Here is a 21,029-nt window from a genome sequence, read left to right on the forward strand (position 1 = left end):
CATTCCGTTGTAACTCATAATTATTCACTGCTTCGATCTTCCATCAAAATGGCTATTGTCTAAAGAGTGTATCAAGCACAATTGCAGGTAGCTGCTGTTGAAATGATAAACTTATTCGTTCCGAAATAGGTTGCCCAGATGAGTACGTTTACTATCAACGTAATCAGCTGTGCTACAAGGCCTTCAACGACAGGACAACCTACAACGATGCAGTCAATAGGTGTTCTTCAGACGGGGGAACCCTTGCCATGCCCCGCGACACCACTACCAACGAGTTCCTCATCGATCTAAAAAATAGCCTCGACAGCAAAGGTTCGTTCCGTTTTGGACTGACCGATGACCACCAGGAGGGGGATTGGATGTGGGACGATAACGTTCCTCTGGGCACATTCAGTTCTTGGGGCCCAGGAGAGCCCAACAACAGCGGTAACGAGGACTGTGCCGAGTACTATCCCGAAGGCGGGCCCGAACAGAACACATGGAACGATGGACTATGTACCCGCGCCGACAGGAAGTTCATCTGTCAAGTCTCTTTATCAGGTCAGGCTCAAAATATCCCGGTTTGTGCTTTCCATTTTTTTCAACATTGAAGAGTTGTTGTGTGCATTGTTGTGCATTGCGTCTGTTTTTTTGGTTCCACATATGTAGTCAGCATAACTTTAGACAATGTCGGAAAGACAAAGGCAAATGTCGTTTTGTCCTCCTGGCGGCTGTCCTTTGTTTTTCCAGGTTGTAACTTTCTCGTAGACATGCTCGGTTTGTAGTAGTAAAATAATTGTTCAGTCAAAAATAGGAAAGTAAAATAAACCTCGGGTATATATATATATATCCGGTGTCCGCCGGATCCAAAATCCGAGACCATAATTACAGTGTTTTATATAACGGTACTTTTATACATGTAATCTATTTAATCTTTGGCAGGCGAAACATCAACAGATACTAATTATGCAAATGAGGACCTAATTTGCATAATTAATGTGAACATTCTGTGAAAATTCCTTATAGGTTAATGATGGGAATTTTATACCTTGTGACATGTGTAAGTTACTTAACACCACTGTGCATATATTATGTTAATGTAGAGGTCATTTGCATAATAAATGAGGACATGTTGAAATGAAGTATGACAAAGGAGAGTACACGAAAATATTGTCATTTGAATTTAGAAAACCATAAATAAAACTAGATGCTAATTATGACCTTATATCCATAGTCAATGAGACAAATAAAAACATTCATAAAAATCATAAATTTCATGGAGGTATGAGTCTCGGAATTCTTATTGATTTGGTGTCACTATAACTTAAGATGGCCCGACTGGATTTTGTTGATATTTACCTTCAACAATAAGGTTATTTTTTCAGAGGCGTTCGTGTGTGTCTGCAAAAACGACAACTTGAGAAGGCTTTAATGGATTAACTTAGTATTTAGTAGGTGAAGAGCTCTTGATGAGACCTAAAATGATAAGATTTTGGACCCCTTTACGGATCCTTATAGTACTAAATTTCCGGTTTTCATAACCCATGACCTAGACATGCTAGGATCACGAAATGTTAATAATGGGTAGCTCTTATTTTGGAGAAGAAGTGACGTGAGTTTAAGCCCCCTAGCGGCCTACTCTGAAACTGCAGGGTCGTTTGATAACACTCAAAAGAAGAAAACTCAAGAACTGGTTGACGGATCGTCGTGATTTTTCATGTAGGTAGCTTAAGTGATGCTTGACATAATTATGTGACAATCATGCCAATATTGATGTAATTTGCATAATTTTTACAGAAATTCTAAAAATGATCTGCATTACATGATTTTCATCACTGACCTGTCTAAGGCCTTCAAAAAGTGGATCATACAATAGCTATTCCGCCCCTGCTTAACGCAGGTGTTCGCCCGGCAGTGATACCTTGGATCTGCAGCTTTATGACTAACCGACGGCAGAGGGTTTCTTACCATGGTGCTACTTTGGACTGGCTTAACCTCACCTGCGGAGTAGCGCAGGGAACCTTACTTGGTCCAGTTGTTTTTACAGCATTAATTGATGCGGCAGTCCTAGAAGTGACCAACCGTTGGAAGTATGTAGATGATATGAACATTGCAGAAACCCGGTTAATACGTCAACCATGTACGCTTCCACCCGCTCTCGACAGCCTGAACATTTGGGTCTTTAAATGTCTTCAGATGTCTTTAAACCTGAGGAAAAGTAAAGTTCTTTAAGTCTGCTTCGCGAGAGCCCTTCCCCCTCCAGAACCCCAGTTTATAAGTGGACAACCCCTAGAAAGTTTTAGGCACGACCATCCAGAGTAATTTGAAATGGGACCATCAAGTTGACAACATGGTTAAATCTTCCAACAGGAGACTTTACATGTTACGTAGGCTGAAGAGATGCGGTGTGTCTACACGATGTACGTACGTCCCACACTGTATACGCTGTACCTGTATGGCATCCAGCACTAACCTGTAAACAATCAAAGACACTACAACGAATCCAAGTAAGGGCCTGCAAAATCATTCTGTGATCACAGAATTCCAGTTACGACATAGCACTTACTTACTCCCTGGCCGACCGACACCTCACATTCTGTAGAACATTTGCAAAATCACTCTTGAACTCTGACCCCAGTAAGGCAGAATATCTCCTGTAGAAGAGCGCGTTCTGCACAGACGTTTGAAATACCATATTGCAGCACAGAAAGGTACAAAGTCACCCATCCCTTACATTGTTCATCTGTTAAACGCTAGTTAATTAGTTCAGTATCTGCTCTCATATCATTTAAGTGTGTGAAACCTTTAACAAAGCCCATCTATAGCCTTGTCGCATTGACCTTTACGTCTACTTGTTGTGTAAAGAGGCATTATAGCTCTCTTACGAGTTTGTGTTATTATCGTGTAAATTATGTAATTTTTAGCCATTAGTATAGTTTAACGTATAATTTTAGGATGCTGTTTGTAAGAACAGCTAAATTCAGACTCTCGTCTGCCAGTCATTTGAATAAATATTGATTGATTGATCGATTTGGTGATTGATTAATTGATAGGACTATTAAAACTTGTGGCATTACAGTAATCAAGAACGAGGGAATCACAGGCAGACATTGATCATGTAAATTAACTTAATTTGTATAATTATTAAGAAAAATGTTATAGTTAAACAATGGTAAGTTCCTGGAATTTCATAATAAGGGGTGTTTAAAAGTTTGTAAAGGTGAGCATCATTGAACAAACACTGTGACCACTTATCGCAACAAGTGTCATTATTGTTCGTATCAGCAAAGATACGTTTTGATCGTTAAATTTACAAATATAACTTTGACCCACACAGAGGCGCGCTGTCCTCTGGGGTACTTCTACTGTGTAGACAGATGTATCCTGTCATGGTGGCGTTGTGACGGACATCTGGACTGCTTGGACGGTAGTGACGAGGAAGATTGTGGTAAGTAAAGTATACCTAATTATATTATATACCACAGTTTACTGGCAATGGCTCATTACGTAAAATTGGAGTGTTCTATGTTTTAGACATGGCGCATTTTTACTTAACCCTATCTAGACCGGGCTTTTTTGAGCTTGGCGGGACGGAGGGGGGGGGGGGCTCATTTGACCACCAAATTTTCAGAGAATGGTTTAATAGTAAAAATTCATCATATCAACATAAAATGACGTCATGCATATTTAAGGTATCCGCCATATGAACCTTTTTTGTAAAAAGTTTTGATGAAATTATAAGGAAAATAACCTGTATATACCTGTTCTAATGATATGGTCCGCCATCTTGGATTTTGGCCAATGACGTCATCAAATTAGCATAAATTATGCATTTTTTAGTATAAAATTAACATAAAATTATATGGGATGTTATTAATATTAGAAACTGTGTAACATGACATAAAACCCATTAATTCTATTGTTGAAACTAAAATTACTAAATTCCGTAAATAATTTCATCAGGTTGGAAGATACTTAGGGTATAGAATTTTCTTCTTACACAACCAGTAAGGTTCTCACCTGCTTACGTTTCGATGTCTATCAGACACCTTCCTCAGAGCTTCTGACTGGAGTTCTGCACCTACATTGGCGTTAAATAGCGGCGAGTTGCAGAACTCCAGTCAGAAGCTCTGAGGAAGGTGTCTGATAGACATCGAAACGTAAGCAGGTGAGAACCTTACTGGTTGTGTAAGAAGAAAATTCTATACCCTAAAATTACTAAATTTAGCAAAAATGCCTGCCAGAAACCCGTTGCCATGGCAACACAAAAAATATTATCTTATTCCAATGAACAGAATTGTTGCCAACAATATTCTAAGAAAAGTCACCAAGTTTGCCTTTCAGACGCTACGTGACGTCAAAGTTGGCTCGGGCACTTTAGACCCCCCCCCCACGGTCTAGATAGGGTTAACGAACACCAAAACCTGAATATTGCAAAACTTTGCTCCAAAGTCTTTATAATGTATTGTCACTCATGATAGGTTTTTCATTTTTTTGTCTTCACTCATTTGCATATTAATAAATGATTAATGTTTATATAGTTGTACGGACACAATAGCTACCTAAAGCGTTTGACTGTTTCTTTAATCATATCTAGTTGGTTTGCGTTTATTAGTTTTTTTTTATCCATTTGTATCTAGAACACAACTGTTTGCAATTACGTTTTTTTTACCATTCCTATACGTTTTGTGTACGTATTTACTTTAGTGATGTGTTAGTTTTCTTCTTAACCCTATTCAGACGGGGGGTAGGGCTTTTGACGCCCGCGCTCACTTTCATCTCGGATAGCGCAAAAACGGCTTGCCTAGAACCGACAAATTTGGTGCCTTTTCCTAAAGAAATACCTGGCAACAATTTCATATTAGTTAGATTTTGTGTTTCTGTTTTGTGTTGCCATGGCAACGGGTTTCTGACAGGCAGGTTTTGGAAAAATCAGTAATTTTGGTTCAAACAAGAAATTTTTCTAGGTTCTATGTTTTATTACACTTCCTTTTTAACATAAATAACATTTTATATAATAATATATAATTACTACCATTTTAATGGTAGAAATGATATATTTAAAGATATTAATAATCTATGCTAGTTTGCTGGCTAAAATAGGTTGATCTGCACCAATAGGGACGTTTCTATTTGTGTCATAAGGGCAGGTTTATTCAGTGCTATTTAGCCACTGAGCATAGATGTCTTTTTACTATTCATAATTCTCTTAGATGTTATAAAATATGAGATACTTACTTGTTCTTAATTTCAGTCTGCCTGTCTATTCCCGATGGTTTCCGTCCAAGCAACAGACTGACAATGTTGCCGAACCAACTTGGACATGGGACGTTTGAGGCGATGTTGAATCCTTCAGTCCAGGAGCTGCTCAACACTTCTAACGGCCTCGGAGAGAACTACCATCCGGAATTACGAGACTTTGTAACTACAGTCATTTTCCCACAATGCAATGTCAAAGGAAGCATAACTCATTGCCCTCTGTCTCCAGATGAAGACAGCGCCACATTATGCACGTGAGTGGAAACAACACCCAACTTATAGTGCAATTCACACGATCACGCACATTCATTGTACGTCCTTGTATTGCTGTCTTAGGATTTTGAAGCAGGCTGTGATAGTACTAACCACTGGGAAGGATCTAATAATAAGACAGTCATTTTGTAACAAAACAGCTGAATTTGCCTTCAGTAGTGTACTACCGTGCGACGATCGTACGACGACCGTGGCCGTATCCTGAAAATTGACTGTCATCTTTAACCTTATCTAGACCGGGCTTTTTTGGGCTTGGTGGGACGGGGGTGGGTGGGTGATGTGCTCATTTGACCCCCCCCCCCAGAACGGTATGTCGTATGACCACCAAATTTTAGAGGGTGGTGTACTATTAAAAAAAGTTATCATATCTACAATTTTTATGTTGTTATGACGTAATATGACGTCATTATGACGTCATTAATGTGATTTTATTGGCCAAAACCGTCTAGATAGGTTCTTCCCTGAAAACTAAATGGTATACAATATAACATTACCAAAAGTGTTTATGACAGTATATTAGGGTGTACTAAGTCTTATGTTGCCCATAGCAACGCCGGTGACGTCATAAAATGACGCCATGCATATTTAAGCTATCCGCCATTTTGGATCACCAATCTTAAATTTTCAAAAAAAAATTTTTTTCAGGATGAAGCCTAAAATGCATTGTAAACAGACTTTTTGAAGTTTTGATAAAATTACAAGAAAAATAACCTATATATACCTGCTCTAATGATATGGTCCGCAATCTTGGATTTGGGCCAATGACGTCATCAAATTAGCATGAATTATGAATTTTTAATGATAAGATTTACATGAAATTATATGGGATGTTATGAATATTAGAAACTATGTGTAACTTGACATAAAACCCATAAAATCTATTGTTGAAACGAAAATTACTAAATTGAGCAACAAATGCCTGTCAGATACCCGTTGCCATGCCAACGCAAAAAAATCATTATCTTACCCAAATGATACAGAATTGTTGCTAACAATATTTTAGGAAAGGTCACCAAGTTTGGCCGTTCTAGCTCTAGCCGTTCAGACGCTATGTGACATCAAAGTTGGCTCGGGCACTTTAAGCCCCCCCCCCCAGTCTAGATAGGGTTAAGGGTAAATGGTTATGAAGTCTCCCATCTTACTACATCTGTGTAAGGCAGCAAACCGTTACGTAGTCAATGTCCTATTCTCATGGGCTGATAGTAAATTTGATTTTTAGGGGTTCACAACTGGTACCGTGCCGTTCGTGGTGTGAGGAAGTGCTCAACAAGGCTGATGAACAAATAAAGAAAGCGTTTCCTCCATGTGACTTGTTTCCACATTCGCAGCACGGGTGTTGGAATCCTAATCCAGATAAGAAATCAAACGAAGGTAAATTGTAAAGTTTAAAATGATCATTTTAGTCGAACTCTAATTTGTATCTATTTTCCTTGATATGTTTTTTTTTAAGTTAACAGATATCAATGTTTAGTTATAGAATTTTTAAACTATTCAACCAAACATTGATATCTGTTAACTTAAAAGCTTGTTCCAACACAAGAAAAGAACTCACTAAAACTTTTTAGTTTTATGCAGTCAACCTTCGTCAGATGTGTGATACAATCGCTGACTTTCCGGAAGTCGGGAATGGGCCCTGATGTAAATCGCCTGCTTCATGTCTCTCACAAAGTAGTCCTCCGTGTCCAATATTCGTACCTAATCCGGTGTAACGGTGTGACCTGGAGACTCTATATGTAAGTATTGTGAAACTTCGGAGGTAGTAGAACTTGGGCGCCTGTGCTCCGAAAATATAGTTTTCTGTGATCGTTCCGTTTCAGCTATACATGTTTCAGAGCACGGACCCCTGATGTTCTGTCCTGTACACTGTATGTGATATATCACCTCACACTTCTTTCTGGGTTTTGTTTCAGGGCCCTGATATTCTGTCCTGTATGTGATATATCACATATGTCACAAAAAACAAGAGGATGGTTCAGTGGACATAAGAATCTGACCAGTATTTGACCTTGAGTTCTAATCACCCACTAGAGCATAAATTGGGTGTTATTCGTACATTGTTCTATAGAGCCGACACCAATGTCACCTACCCACAGGATAGACAACCATAGAAAGAACACATTACTAAAGCTTTATTAAACTGTGTCTACCCTAAGTGTGCTGTACATAAGGCAACCACTCCCAAACCCAGTTCTGTTAGAAACCACAATCTGAACTCTTTCACGCGACAAAACAGAGGATTGATGGTCTTACCGTACATGAAGAACCTATCAGAAGCCCTACGGAGAATACACACGTCATAAAAACTTGTTTCAAACCAACTCGGACCTTACGACAGCTGTTAGTGGCACCCAAAAACAAAACCCAGAAAGAAGTGTGAGGTGATATATCACATACAGTGTACAGGACAGAATATCAGGGGGCCGTGCCTTGAAACATACATAGCTGAAACGGAACGATCACAGAAAACTATATTTTCGGAGCACAGGCGCCCAAGTTCTACTACCTCCGAAGTTTCACAATACTTACATATAGAGTCTCCAGGTCACACCGTTACACTGGATTAGGTACGAATATTGGACACGGAGAAGGACTACTTTGTGAGAGACATGAAGCAGGCGATTTACATCAGGGCCCATTCCCGACTTCCGGAAAGTCAGCGATTGTATCACACATCTGACGAATGTTGACGGGATCAACCGAAAATTTATGGTGAGTTATTTTCTTGTGTTGAAACAAGCTTAAACTCTATAACTATGGATTCTACCAACACAGATAAGCTTTCATTCAAATATCAATGTTAATACCAGGTGCAATACTCAAATTGACTCCAGCGACAGAGCTTGTAAGAAAAATCTATCAAGTTATACCCAAAAAAGAAACATAGGAGTAAGAAATATTGGCAAATTTTAGGGTCTAAAAAGCAAACACAAAATTCACTAAATTGATTAATAATGATTTTAGGGATTATTAAGATCAGCTGCTATTTCATTGTTGATTGTCTATCTTAGTTTGCTACCATGGCAATGGAAAAAACTACCGCGGAAATTGGAGTAAAACTGCATCCGGCGCAGATTGTATGGTGTGGTCGACTGATTATGACACCGACGAGTACTCCTGGGCCAACCTGGACAACAATTACTGCCGCAACCCTGACGGTCTGGATCGGCCATTCTGCTTAACTCAAGACGGTAGCCAGGAGGAATGTGGCGTCATCCCATGCAGTAAGTTATGTTGTCAAGAAGTAATACACAATGTTAAAGACAATACTTTGGCATGGGGCTCAAAGATGCCGTTGCCTTATTATGGGTTCACCACACCACGAAGTGGTGGTGAACCCATATTGCTTTTTCTGGTGTTTCTTCTTCTCCTCCTCCTCCTTCTCCTGCCATTTTTTAAATGGATTCAGCTTCTTCATTTTAGGGCCCAAGGTCCTGAAATTTGGTATGGAGGTATAGTGGGCAAATACCCCTAGGCGTTTTTTTAAATTATTGTGATACAGGCTTTTAGAATGGTTTTATTTGAGTTTTTTGGCTGTGTTATAGCAAATGTATTACTGTGTTAGTGTGCCTTGTTTACCACGTTTGGGCATGAGTCATCACAATGGAATGCAGGACATCAACCAATAGGCATGCAGCTTTCCTCTATACTTCTTGCTGATTGGCTGTTGGGATTTAACTTGATTAACACCTGCACAGAGCATTTCCACCTGCACAGAGCATTTCTTGCTGATTGGCTGTTGGGATTTAACTTGATTAACACCTGCACAGAGCATTTCCATACTGACAGTATGTCTGTATTCAAGTGGTTTGGTAGGTATTTCAAGCTTTCCTGCTCCAGCATTGGAATGCGGGGCATGGACGTTTTTTTATTTTATTTTGAAAATCAACAGTTTGCATTATGTAATTAAAAATCCTAACCAATAAAGTAGGGAATAGCTATCCAACTGTTGTTTTAGTTGTATTTTACTTCATATTATAGTTATATCAATGTAAATCATTGTTTTCCCTTGTGTTTCTCATTTTTTCCCTGCCATGTCGTAAAATGTGGTGAACCCATCGCTGTATTTGCTCCAAAGCAAATATTGGCCTTTCTAGTTACATATTTATAATTGTCGTCGAATATGCACCTTTTAATAAAAAAAAATAAGTTTAAGAATTGTTATATGGACTTTCTTTGCTTATGATTTAGGCCTGTTCCAAAACCAGACTATTCTAAAGGCTTATAATTTAGTCCTATTCAAAAACCAGACTTTTCTCCCCCCCCCCCCCCGCTACACACAGATGAGAATGTCTGCAGGGACAGAGGTCCTCCAATCTACGGCAAGAGAAGTCCAAAGAAGAGGTTCTATTACGTGGGTGAAGGAGTCACGTATACGTGCAACGAGGGTTACACCCTGGAGGCAGGATACACCAGGGAAGTGAGGTGCACGGAAGACGGCAATTGGCTCTATGACAAGCCTATCTGTTCAAGTGAGGTTTGGATAGCCTTCGCTATTGAAAAATACAAAATCTTCAAATCTTTTAGCCAACATCAATTTTGATGAACATGCACTAAGAAATTGTTGGATTCCCATAACAGATAAATAGATTATGAACCAGAATAGCCTGCTGTTATTTAACTTCCAGTACCAAAACAATTAATTAATACGTTTTCACCCTTAAACGCAGCCTTCGGCAACAGTTTTTTTTTACTTAAATTCTTAGCCTGCTAATAGGCTTTTTTTCTGTGCCTAAAGCCGATTGTAGAGCCAAGGAAAATCTGTTGCAACATTTTTAGTAAACTATCGGACTGATATTTCTTATGTTCTTGATCTTTAACCCTCAACAGTACACCTTCCCGGACTGATTAATCTGTACACCTGGGGTCCACCCGGACCCCAAGACAGTTTTTTGCTTATTTTTAGAAATTATCATGCTACCAGCTCAATTGCTTTGCAAATTGATGTGTGCACCTCTAAGTCCACATTACGTACAAAAATCATACGTTTTGACGTTTTCCTATTTTTGGGTGAAGAAAAGACAAAAAGAACAAATACCGATTACTTCAACACTTTCTTTACACAGAAAGTTGATTCTCTTAGGGCCGGAATCGGTTCACAAGTAAACGGTGATCCTTTGCAACTGATAAGAGACACAATCATGATGGTAAATGACTGCAGTTCTGAGTTTAAACTGGCACACTGTGATCAAATCTGCAAGTAACTTGAATCCTTACCGGATGGGACAGCGACTGGGCTAGATAACATAGACAACACATTGTTACGGTTGGTGGCAAAGGAAATCGCCAGACCACTGTGCTACATAATAAACCTATCGCTCACCACCTCTACATATCCGGCGGAATGGAAGAAAGCTAAAGTTGTGCCTCTATCCAAGTCGACTACAACCCGACTGTGTGGCCAATAACAGCAGGCCAATAAGCCTTCTATCTGTCTTTAGCAAGATAATGGAGAAGGTTTTCAGCACCCAGATATCTACTTTTTTTCAAAGAGAACAATCTGATGTCACCCTATCAGCATGCTCTCCGGAAACACCACTCGACGTGTACTGCACTTCTGCAACTAGCCGATGACTGGTACCGCACAATCGACCAGGGGAACATCATTGGAGTCATCTTTCTTGATTTCTCTGCTGCCTTTGACCTGGTGGACTATAACTGCTTGTTACAAAAAATAGCATGCTATGGCTTCTCGGACACAGCAGTAGACTTGATGGACAGTTACCTAACGGGGAGATCGCAATGTGTGCATTTTATCAAGGAGATACACTGTGGCGTTCCGCAAGGGAGCTGTCTCGGTCCGTTATTGTTTACAATCTACACAAACGACCTGCCACTGGCTGTGACTGAAGCCACTCCTGCTATGTATGCAGACGACACTTCAGCATACACCTGTGCTCCAACAATCCAGACTGCCACGTCCATTCTACAGAGGGAGATGTGTAGACTACATGACTAAGTGAAATTGAACAGGCTGTATCTAAACCCTAATAACACCAAATGCATGGTGCTAGGGAGCAGATAAAAAATTTCAAAGAAACCTGTACTTACCTTGTACGCCGATGGGAGTCTGATCCAGCAGGTTACCGAAATGAAACTTCTTGGAGGAGTGCTTGACGACATGCTCACATGGGACCTTCACATAAAGCACATCATTAAGAAAATGGCCTGCTCCTTGGGAGTAATCAGAAGGAATTTGGCCTGCCTGGACCGGTCGTTGTTGAAACCCCTGACAGAATCACTCACATTGACTCATCGACTACTGCACATCCGTATGGTCTTCCACTTCTCAAAGGAATGTTACTGCACTACAAACGCTACAAAATAAAGTAGGGCGACTGATTCTGAAATGTGATCTCCGTACCAGGGTGAATCAGATTCACGAGGAACCGTCCTAGCAGACCGTGGAGGAGAGACTTAACATCAATAACATCTGCACTTTCAAAAAGATCCTGTCTTCCAAACAACCAGCCATACTCTACAATCAACTGTGCCCGGTGTCACATCAGCACACTTACAGAACAAGATATGCTACTCGGAACACTTTCAAACTAGACAAACCAAAAACAAACAGCACTAAAAAAGCCTTCAAATACAGAACTACTGCAGCATGGAACTCTCTACCAAATGGGCTGCAAACAGTGGCATCACATGAGTTCAAACAAGGCCTACTAAAACACATCAGGGACATGAATAAGTAGAGCACATACGATGTTACACACTTGTTTTCTTTTAAAATACTATGTAATGTAAATGTATATGTAATTGTACGTGATGTATTGTTATGTCTTACATGTATGTACCCTCTCCTGGAAGAATAGCTGCCACCTTCGGCTGGGCAGCTAAAGGAGAGTTTCCCTCAATAAACCCTCAATCAATAAACCCGATTTTTGAACCCTATTCAGACAGAGTGGTCTTTTGAAGCCCGCGCCAACTTTAATCTTAAATAGCGCCTGAACGGCTTGAGCTATCAAATTTGGTGACCATTCGAAAATGTATCTGGAAAAACAATTATGTTAGTTGAATAAGTTAATGATTTTCGTGTTGCCATGGCAACGGGTTTCTGACAGGCAGTTTTTTTGGGGGGAAAAATCAGTAATTTTGGTTTAAATATAAACATTTTCTGGATTTTATATTAAATAACACTTCCTTTCTGACATTAATAACATCTTACATAATTAACGATAAGTTAAATCATTTAATATTCATAATATATGCTAATTTGATGACGTCATTGGTCAAAATCCAATATGGCAGACCATATCATTAGCTCTGACGTCATATGACGTTATAATTACACCAAAGTTGTTAGAATTTAATTCTATTAATACACCGTTCTCTGAAAAGTTGATGGCCACACGATAAAGTGCATAAAACCATTTAAAACGGAAATAAAGTAATGTATAAGAACGCCAGTGTATGATTACGATCGAAAGCCGGCTAGGGTCTGCGCGGACCCCTAAAGAAAATCAGATATAAACATTTTCAGAAAAAAATCTTAAAAAACAAAAAAAAAATATTACAGAATATATAGTCCGCGTGGACCCCAGGTGTACTGTTTAGGGTTAAATGTTGATACAACAAGACCACGGGTAATTGGCATTTATCCATCAGTCTGTCAATTATTGCCATCATAACAATTGACCTTTATCCTATCACTATTAGTTGATCATAGACGAAGGCTGCAAAATGAGGTGCTAGAGATCTACGGAGCAGGTTTAGCTCCTGAGAACACCACAATCACCTTCAACGGATCTGTAGAGCAGGTTATCGACTTGGTAAGTATTATTACTGCTATACATTTCAGATAACCGTTTGTTTATCACTATAAGGATAACTAATCTTGGCAAAACTGTATTTTAATCCATTTTTATGTTGTTTCAGGATGAAAAGAATGAGCAGCTGGTCACCTCTGTTGTCATTGATTTCGTAAGTTGATACAGTTATATATAAACCAAAACGTAGGTTGTGTAGAAATTCGCTAAAATATCTAAACAGGTCACTGTACTTCGTGGTTTAAAGTTTAAATTACCTCGCAATGTTTTAGAAACCATTTTTCCGTTCCTGTTTGGAGTATGCAGATGTGATCTGGCATGGCTGTACTGCTGAAGACTCCGCTCTTGTTGAAAGAATCCAATATGAATGTTCTCTTATCGTCTCGGGAGCAGTTAAAAGCTCTTCTTACTTATTTGTTTGTCAAGAACTGGGTTGGGAGTCTCTTTCTAGCAGACGCCATTTTCATTGCTTATTTTTATTTCATAAAATAGCCAATGGCCTAACACAGAAATATCTTTTTGATTTGATCCCCCCCCCCGAAATTTCTCAAACCACTTTGTACAATTTAAGAAATAGTAACGACTTTCGAATTTCGTTACAATTTACTAATAGATTTAGTAGATCTTTTATACCCTATTGTTTAAGTCATTGGAATAAACTGGACCTGGGAGTTCGTTCTTTACGATACTCCTTGTTCCGGAAACACCTTATTAGATTAGTACGTCCCCTTTGTCCCCCACATTACAATTGTGGCCCGCGTTACACCTGCACCCTTCTTGTTCGGCTCCGCATCGGCACCTGTGCTCTTAATCGTAGTTTGTTTACCCGAGGACTCTCTACCAGTGCCTCTTGTAGATGCGGGTGTCGTTGCGAATCTGTCATGCATTTCATGATACATTGTCCATTATACAATCATGAGAAATCGGAACTTTTTGGCAATCTTGCAGATTTACTCGGTCATCTTGTCAACCTTAATAATATGTCAGATAATGCTAAACTGCACTTTATTCTTAGAGGCTCCTCAATTTTACCCTCTATGTACAACTTTAAAATGATGTAACTCACTCAGGTTTACATTGGAGATACCAAGCGCTTCTAGCTCTGCTTGACTGTTTCTAACAGTCAATTAGATATAGAAGTCTAAATACTACGTAAGTGTTAAAGGGCCTAAATTTCCCCTTCTAGCTCTGATTGGCGGATGTTTTTTTCCGCCACTGAGATATAGGAGGTTACCATGTAATCTTTTCTTTCAAATATCTGTTAGCATTTAATTCAACATTTTAATGTCTTGGGGTGGTGGGACTACGGCGCACAGATATGTCAACTTTGTATATTTAAATGTTAATTGTACCTTTTTGTTGTGTGGCGCTGTTAATATAAGTTGTTAACTTGATTGCAGCGCCACACTGTCCTTGTTATGTTTTGATGTTTTGATGAATAAAGAAAAATTCGCCGTAAGTTCGTCCTTAAGAGACATTGTTATTTTCATTTGGACCATAACATGATGTTTGCTTTAGAAATGGTGGAGCAATCAGCTAAAATGGGACCCAAAGTACTATGGTGACATCAAGACGCACAACGTTCTGGGCAGCAGAATTTGGACACCATCTTTCACTGTGAAAAGAAAGTACGTAGAACGTCTTAAGCTAACCCAATTCATACATATTATTTTGCAATTTGCATTACCCTTTATATTTCCCTACTAATCATTGCTGGAGTCTACATAAAGATGACAAAAGAACAATAAGAAATCGAAAATTTTAAACTTCAAAAATATTTTTGGGTTTAGTGAGTAATTGGTATGGCGTAATTGTTTTAAGGGAACGCGTGGCGCAAACGGTAGCGTGTTTGGCTTAGACCCAACAGCTCGCTAGTTCGAACCAATCTTGTGACCCTTGGAAATGCACTTTACACGACTTTTCTTACTTCAGTCAGGTGTAAATGCGTACCTAGCTTCTACCTAGCTAGTACCTAATAGGGAACTCTATCGGATAGGACGTTAAACTACAGGAATGAGGACCCTGGGTCCTGCCATAAACAAGTACTCTCCACAGTGGCATTTCTAGCAGCTTGAATAGTAAAATGACCCCCATAATCACATAAACTCATACAGATCTTAGACGGTCCAGCCACCAAAAACAATGGCAGGAATAACTGTCAACATTTTGGAACAAATTCAAATATTTTTCTATACTGGTTCAAAGTAAGAATAACAAACCATGCAGAATGATCAAGATAATTGTAACTAAGTCATATAATTAAGAAATTACTATCAACATTGTTTCAACAACTACCCTTGCGTTCATATTTCAACTTTCTAAACAGCCCTACCGAAGGTGTCTAATGGTAGGTGTTTGGTTTTTAACTTTAAAATATATTCCCTACGGCTAAATCAGCTTTGATAGTGAGTTCTAGAAATTCGTCGTGAAATTTTGATGCCCTTTTGGCTGTCTAAGAAAACAGAATAAGTCACGTTGACTGGAGCTCTGTTAGGACTGTACAACTACAAGTTATTGTGACCCAATGTCATACACTAACAGTTTGGCAAGTCAGTGTTGCCATTATATTCTGGATTAGGTGAGAGTAACTTCTTACAATCTTATTTCAATTGCATATCTGTTGTCTATACATTTCAAACTGTCTTGAAGAGTAAGTTGTGTTGGTCAATGTCTTAGCCTGGCCTCTGCACATGTTACCCCACCGTAGTCAGAGCTAGAGGTCTGTTAGTTTACGTTAGTTGAATTTTTGGGCGACCTTATAGTACAAGCATGGTCTTTAAATGGAGGTCCCGTGTTTGGGAGAGAGCCACACGCCACGCACCCTGATGAACCCACCACCCCTTTCGAAAAAGAGTAGGGACATGCCTAGGTATGTGATGGTACAAGGCGATAGTACGATAATACTGTATGGATTTGGTGATTCTGTTCAAACCACCCGGGCGGAGGCCTTGCAAATCTTTGTTCCGTATCATCCACGTCCGCCAGGCCTCCGTCTGAGTGATAATTAACATCATCCCGAACCCCGCCACGACTAAGCTAACTAAAGGGGCGTAATTGACGTTATAACCCCGGCCGATAATGATGTTGCAATGAGTTTAATTTGACCCTAGTCTAGTAGAATCTGTGTGGCTGCCTCCCTTAACCCTTGTCCTGCTGGACTTTTTTCCACATTATTTTCAAGTAATTTGAAGTCGTAATCAGGTCACACACAATCAATCTTCATCGGGCATCATGGTCTGATGCATAGCGGCTACAGTCACGCACAGGTCCCGCAAAGATGATCTGTCTTCAGCGCAGACCCTCCAGTTGTCTCTGACACCCAGCTGCCCAAGTGTGGGGAAGATCTGGTCTTCCCATCTTGCCATAGGCCGGCCCCTTGGACGTCTCCAGGTTGGGTTAGGTTGTGAGGTCAACAGTTTGATGACGTCCTGGGTAGGAACAGCTCGAGAGGCATGCCCCAAGAAGGTCATCTTCTGCTTGACGATCCTGCGTGTTACTGGTGGCTGGTCTGTCCTAAGGCGAAACTGTTCCGTTGGAAATGAAGTCGTGCCAGCAGATACCATCTATCTTTCTCACACTGCGAATCAAAAGCATCCAGTTTCTGAGCAGGTGACTTTGTAATGGTCCACGACTCTGCGCCGTACAGAAGGACAGACTGGACCAAAGTGTTGTAAGTCCTTAACTTGATTGTTTGGAACGTCACACACGACTGAGACTCGCAAAGGCTGCTGAAGCTATTCCCAGCCTGCGCTTAACATCTTGGTCAGATTTACAGTCTGATGTAATGAGACTACCAAGGTAGACTGAACAACCTCGACCGACTCTCCTCTGGTGGCAGGGAATACTGGTTGGTCCAAGAAGTCACTAAGCGACTGGAGCTTTGTCTTTAGCCAGCTGACCTCAAGACCAAAACCTTATTCATCAACTGTGGGGCGGTCGACTCACCTGTCATGGTAACAAGACACAACTACAACAAGGGTAACTACCAGAAGGCAAGGGAAGATCTTGGTGATATCGACTGGGATGCTGAGCTGAATCACTTGGAGGTGCCTGGAGCATGGGCGAAGTTCTGCGAGATCATAGAAGGGGTCACGGACGAATGCATCCCAATGGCTAAAGCAGTCCAGAAACCAAACAAACTTTACATGAGCAAGCATGCAATTTTGCTAGTAAAGAAGAAAAAAAGCGCATGGTCTACATGGAAAGCTTCTTGGCGACTTTAGAAAGTTCGCATCAGGAATGGTCTCAGGACCCTAACAAGACAGCTGTTTAAGAATTACGAGCACAGACTGGTCAAAGACCTCAAAAACAACCCCAAAGCATTTTGGAAGTATGCCAAGGCTCGCCTCAGTACAAGGCCGAAGATCGGCAGTCTAGTTAAGCCTGATGGGTCTATGGCCTTATTGAAACAAGATAAGACAGAGGTTCTAAATGACTTCTTCGCCAGTCTCTTCACAAATGAGGACACGGTTAACATCCCTAATATCAGTAAAAGATCAGTAAACTCCATGTTAGAAGGGCTGGACATAAGTGAAGAGACTGAGAGGGAAATTAACTGACTCAGTTACATCCAACAAAGTCAGCAGGACCAGATGGTCTACACCCTAGGCTCCTCGAGGAACTAGCACAAGTCCTGGCATATCCATTAGCAGTCATTTTTAGGAAATCACTGGGCTGTGGTCTTCTGCCAGAGGACTGGAATGTGGCGCATATAACCCCCATTCACAAGAAGGGCAGCAGACAAGAGCCGGGGAACTACAGGCCCCTTGAGTTTGACTTCTGTTGTTGTTAAAGTACTTGAGTCCATCATTAGGGATGCACTGCGTACACATCTCATGGATAACAGTCTACCCACAGACTCCCAGCATGGCTTCCCGAAAAGGTCATGCACTACGCAGTTACTTGTTGTCATGAATGACTGGTCACAGTGTCTTGAGAGGGAGGAACCCGTGGACAGTATCTACTTGAACTTCAAAAAAGCTTTCGACTCAGTCCAACATGATAGGTTGCTGGTGAAACTCCAAGCGTACGGGGTGAGGGGGGACATCCTCATGTGGATGAGGGACTTCCTTAATAAGAACAGGAAATAGGGGGTGGTGATAAATGGAGTGCAATCCAAGTGGCGAGACGTTGGAAGTGACATTCCTCAAGGGAGCGTCCTTTAAGAGGTTTGAAAATTTGACAACCATATGGGGTCAAAGGTCAACCCCATGTTCATGCCTGCAGGCCTCATCCTTTTTTTGCATAAATTATGATAATGAGCTGGAATTTTTTAGCACTTAATCATGCCAAAATAAACGTCTTAATATGTTTAACCGATATATGTGCTAAGGATGCAAAAAGGAATCTATTTTTATATATATAAATAGAAATATAAATTTGAAAGAAACCAAATGGGGTCTATTTGGACCCCGTTCGGCCATTAACGTCACAAAAAAGTTCGGGTGTTTGAGGGTTAATGCAGGAAAGTGTAAAGTCCTACACCTTGGGAGAGGGAACCAGAGAGCCGACTACAGTCTGGGGGGACAAGTACTGGAACACACTGAAGTGGAAAAAGACCTGGGGGTAAAAGTGGACGAGCATTTAAGTTTTCATGTCAACACTGCTGAGGCAGCCCAGAAGGCCAATTATGTGCTTGGTCTAGTCAAGAGAACATTATCCAACCTGGACGAAGCAACTGTGCCTCTGCTGTACAAGTCAATGGTGAGGCCACACCTGAAGTATGCTAACACAGTCTGGGTTCCACACTTCAAGGGGGATCAGAAGCTAGTGGAAAAGGTGAACACAGGGCCACTAAGTTGGTGCCTTCACTTAGAACACTCCCATATAGTGAGAGGCTGAAGAAGCTAAAACTTCCATCACTCAAGTTCAGAAGGAACAGGGGAGACATGATCCAGGTTTACAAGTTTCTCACAGGAAAGGAGAGGGTAGACCCTGAGCTATTCTTCCACCTTGGAAACCAGCAAGTAACAAGAGGCCACTGTTGCAAGTTGGCTGTGCCCTTGTCCAAGTACATAGTTAGCCGGAATTCCTTCAGTGTTAGGACAGTCAACAAGTGGAACTCCTTGTCAGATAGTGTTGTAGAGGCAGAGTCTGTTAACGCCTTCAAGTCAAGGTTGGAAACGTGCTGGGAGGAGAGAAAATACCTGGAATGACAAGAGGGTGGCACAACAGGCGTTGCCTCCAGCCACCAACACATCCTCAAGGTAATTGTCAAAGCCAGGCCCCATCCTCTCGCAACCGTGGCCATGAGACAAGATACATACAAACCTCACTGTACGCCACGCCAAACATACCCTGTAGTAATGACAGACAGCCGCATTGTCTCTGTATTGACATTGTCTTCTGGTAATATAAAAGAAGAGAAGAACTTTTCATATGGCATTGTGTCCACTTCACAGTGCCGACGTCACCTACCGAGGCCTACAACAAGACGTACCTGTTCGAGTCAGCAGTGATGGGCTGGTAGTCTGGAGTGTAGAAACCCTGACCACCACCGTGTGTGATGCAGACCCCTTCTTCTTTCCTGCAGACACCATGGAATGTCACATCTGCTTTTCTGCACACACTGCTATCAAGCAAACGATTCGTAAGGATTTTTACCTTCGGCAAGGTGTTTTCCATGTGGGTGTATGTTTGTGTGTATGTGTGTATGTGGTTTAGCACGAAGTTTTTGGTGAATTGTCATTTAACTTGGTAGGTGTGTAGGTGTCCATACGGCATAGACATGACTAGATTTTGGGCTTTTTATGATACTGCAGCGGAACTTCCAGTTATGATATGTACATGTAGCTATCTCGACATTCCAGTCTCATGGATTTTGTACTCGGAAAAATATGTAACATGAATTTGAAATCTCTAGCAACATGTTCTGGTACTACAGGAGAATGTGTTTAAAACATTTTCGAGGGAGGATAACTCAAGAACCACGGATCGTCGTCATTTTTAACATTCACAAAATTAGATATGAATTACGTAGGACGTATGCTACAGTAAAATTGGTAAATATTGATAATGTAAATGAAAACTTTATTTGCATAATCAAGGGCAAAATGCTATTATTCTATAGTGATAACTAATCGGAATTAAATACTTGCCATATTTGGAATCGCTTAACATGCTTTATTCAAATGAAGACCTTATTTGCAAAATTCAGGAGGCAATGCTACGCTAGCCTTATTTCTTTCGAAATGACAGTCATTTGGTTCAGAATATGGTCATATCCGATAATTTATGTAAATAGGCTGTTATTTGCATAATAAATATTGTATAATTTGTAAGGACGGTTTTGTGAGGTATGATGTCATGAACCTGTTGTTTTCAATTTGTTGTAAGCTGAAACATGATAGTTTGTGGTAATATATATATATATATACATACACACACAGAATGTCAAGGCCAAGAAGATGGGTCTAATGAGTGCGACACCTTTTCTGCCGAGAAGACCGAAGGCGAATGGTACCGGAAGGACAAGATGTTTGCTAAAGACAACAGGGAAGCTTGCTTCGTTCTACACTTGTCGCGGGCCCCCCTGTTCCACATCGCCACTACTGTTGGACCCTGCATCATCCTGGTGGTACTGATGGTCATCACCTTCATCATGCCCTTAGACAGGGGCGACAGGATCTCGTATGGAGTTACCATTCTACTCTCCATGGTCGTGTCTCTCGTGTTCGTTACAGACGTACTTCCTGTCAAAGGGGTATTGCCATTTTTCGGTGAGTGAAATTTAACCCTACCTAGACC

At 40.6% G+C, this 21,029-nt stretch overlaps 1 protein-coding gene across 1 annotated transcript in view; it reads left to right on the top strand.

The window, feature by feature from the left end:
- The window catches only part of LOC109464761, a 50,363-nt gene that overhangs the window by 24,737 nt on the left and 4,597 nt on the right, over positions 1–21,029 (top strand). Inside the window, exons 3-12 of the mRNA XM_019761835.1 lie at positions 3,317–3,427; positions 5,234–5,492; positions 6,731–6,882; positions 8,520–8,732; positions 9,792–9,980; positions 13,174–13,286; positions 13,393–13,437; positions 14,802–14,911; positions 19,685–19,872; positions 20,672–21,001. Coding sequence (XP_019617394.1) covers positions 3,317–3,427; positions 5,234–5,492; positions 6,731–6,882; positions 8,520–8,732; positions 9,792–9,980; positions 13,174–13,286; positions 13,393–13,437; positions 14,802–14,911; positions 19,685–19,872; positions 20,672–21,001 — 1,710 coding nt within the window. The remainder of the gene's footprint in view (positions 1–3,316; positions 3,428–5,233; positions 5,493–6,730; positions 6,883–8,519; positions 8,733–9,791; positions 9,981–13,173; positions 13,287–13,392; positions 13,438–14,801; positions 14,912–19,684; positions 19,873–20,671; positions 21,002–21,029) is intronic.

The sequence above is a fragment of the Branchiostoma belcheri genome, unplaced genomic scaffold (genome assembly GCF_001625305.1).
Source record: "Branchiostoma belcheri isolate BF01 breed outbred unplaced genomic scaffold, Haploidv18h27 scaffold140, whole genome shotgun sequence".
NCBI lineage: Eukaryota > Metazoa > Chordata > Leptocardii > Amphioxiformes > Branchiostomatidae > Branchiostoma > Branchiostoma belcheri.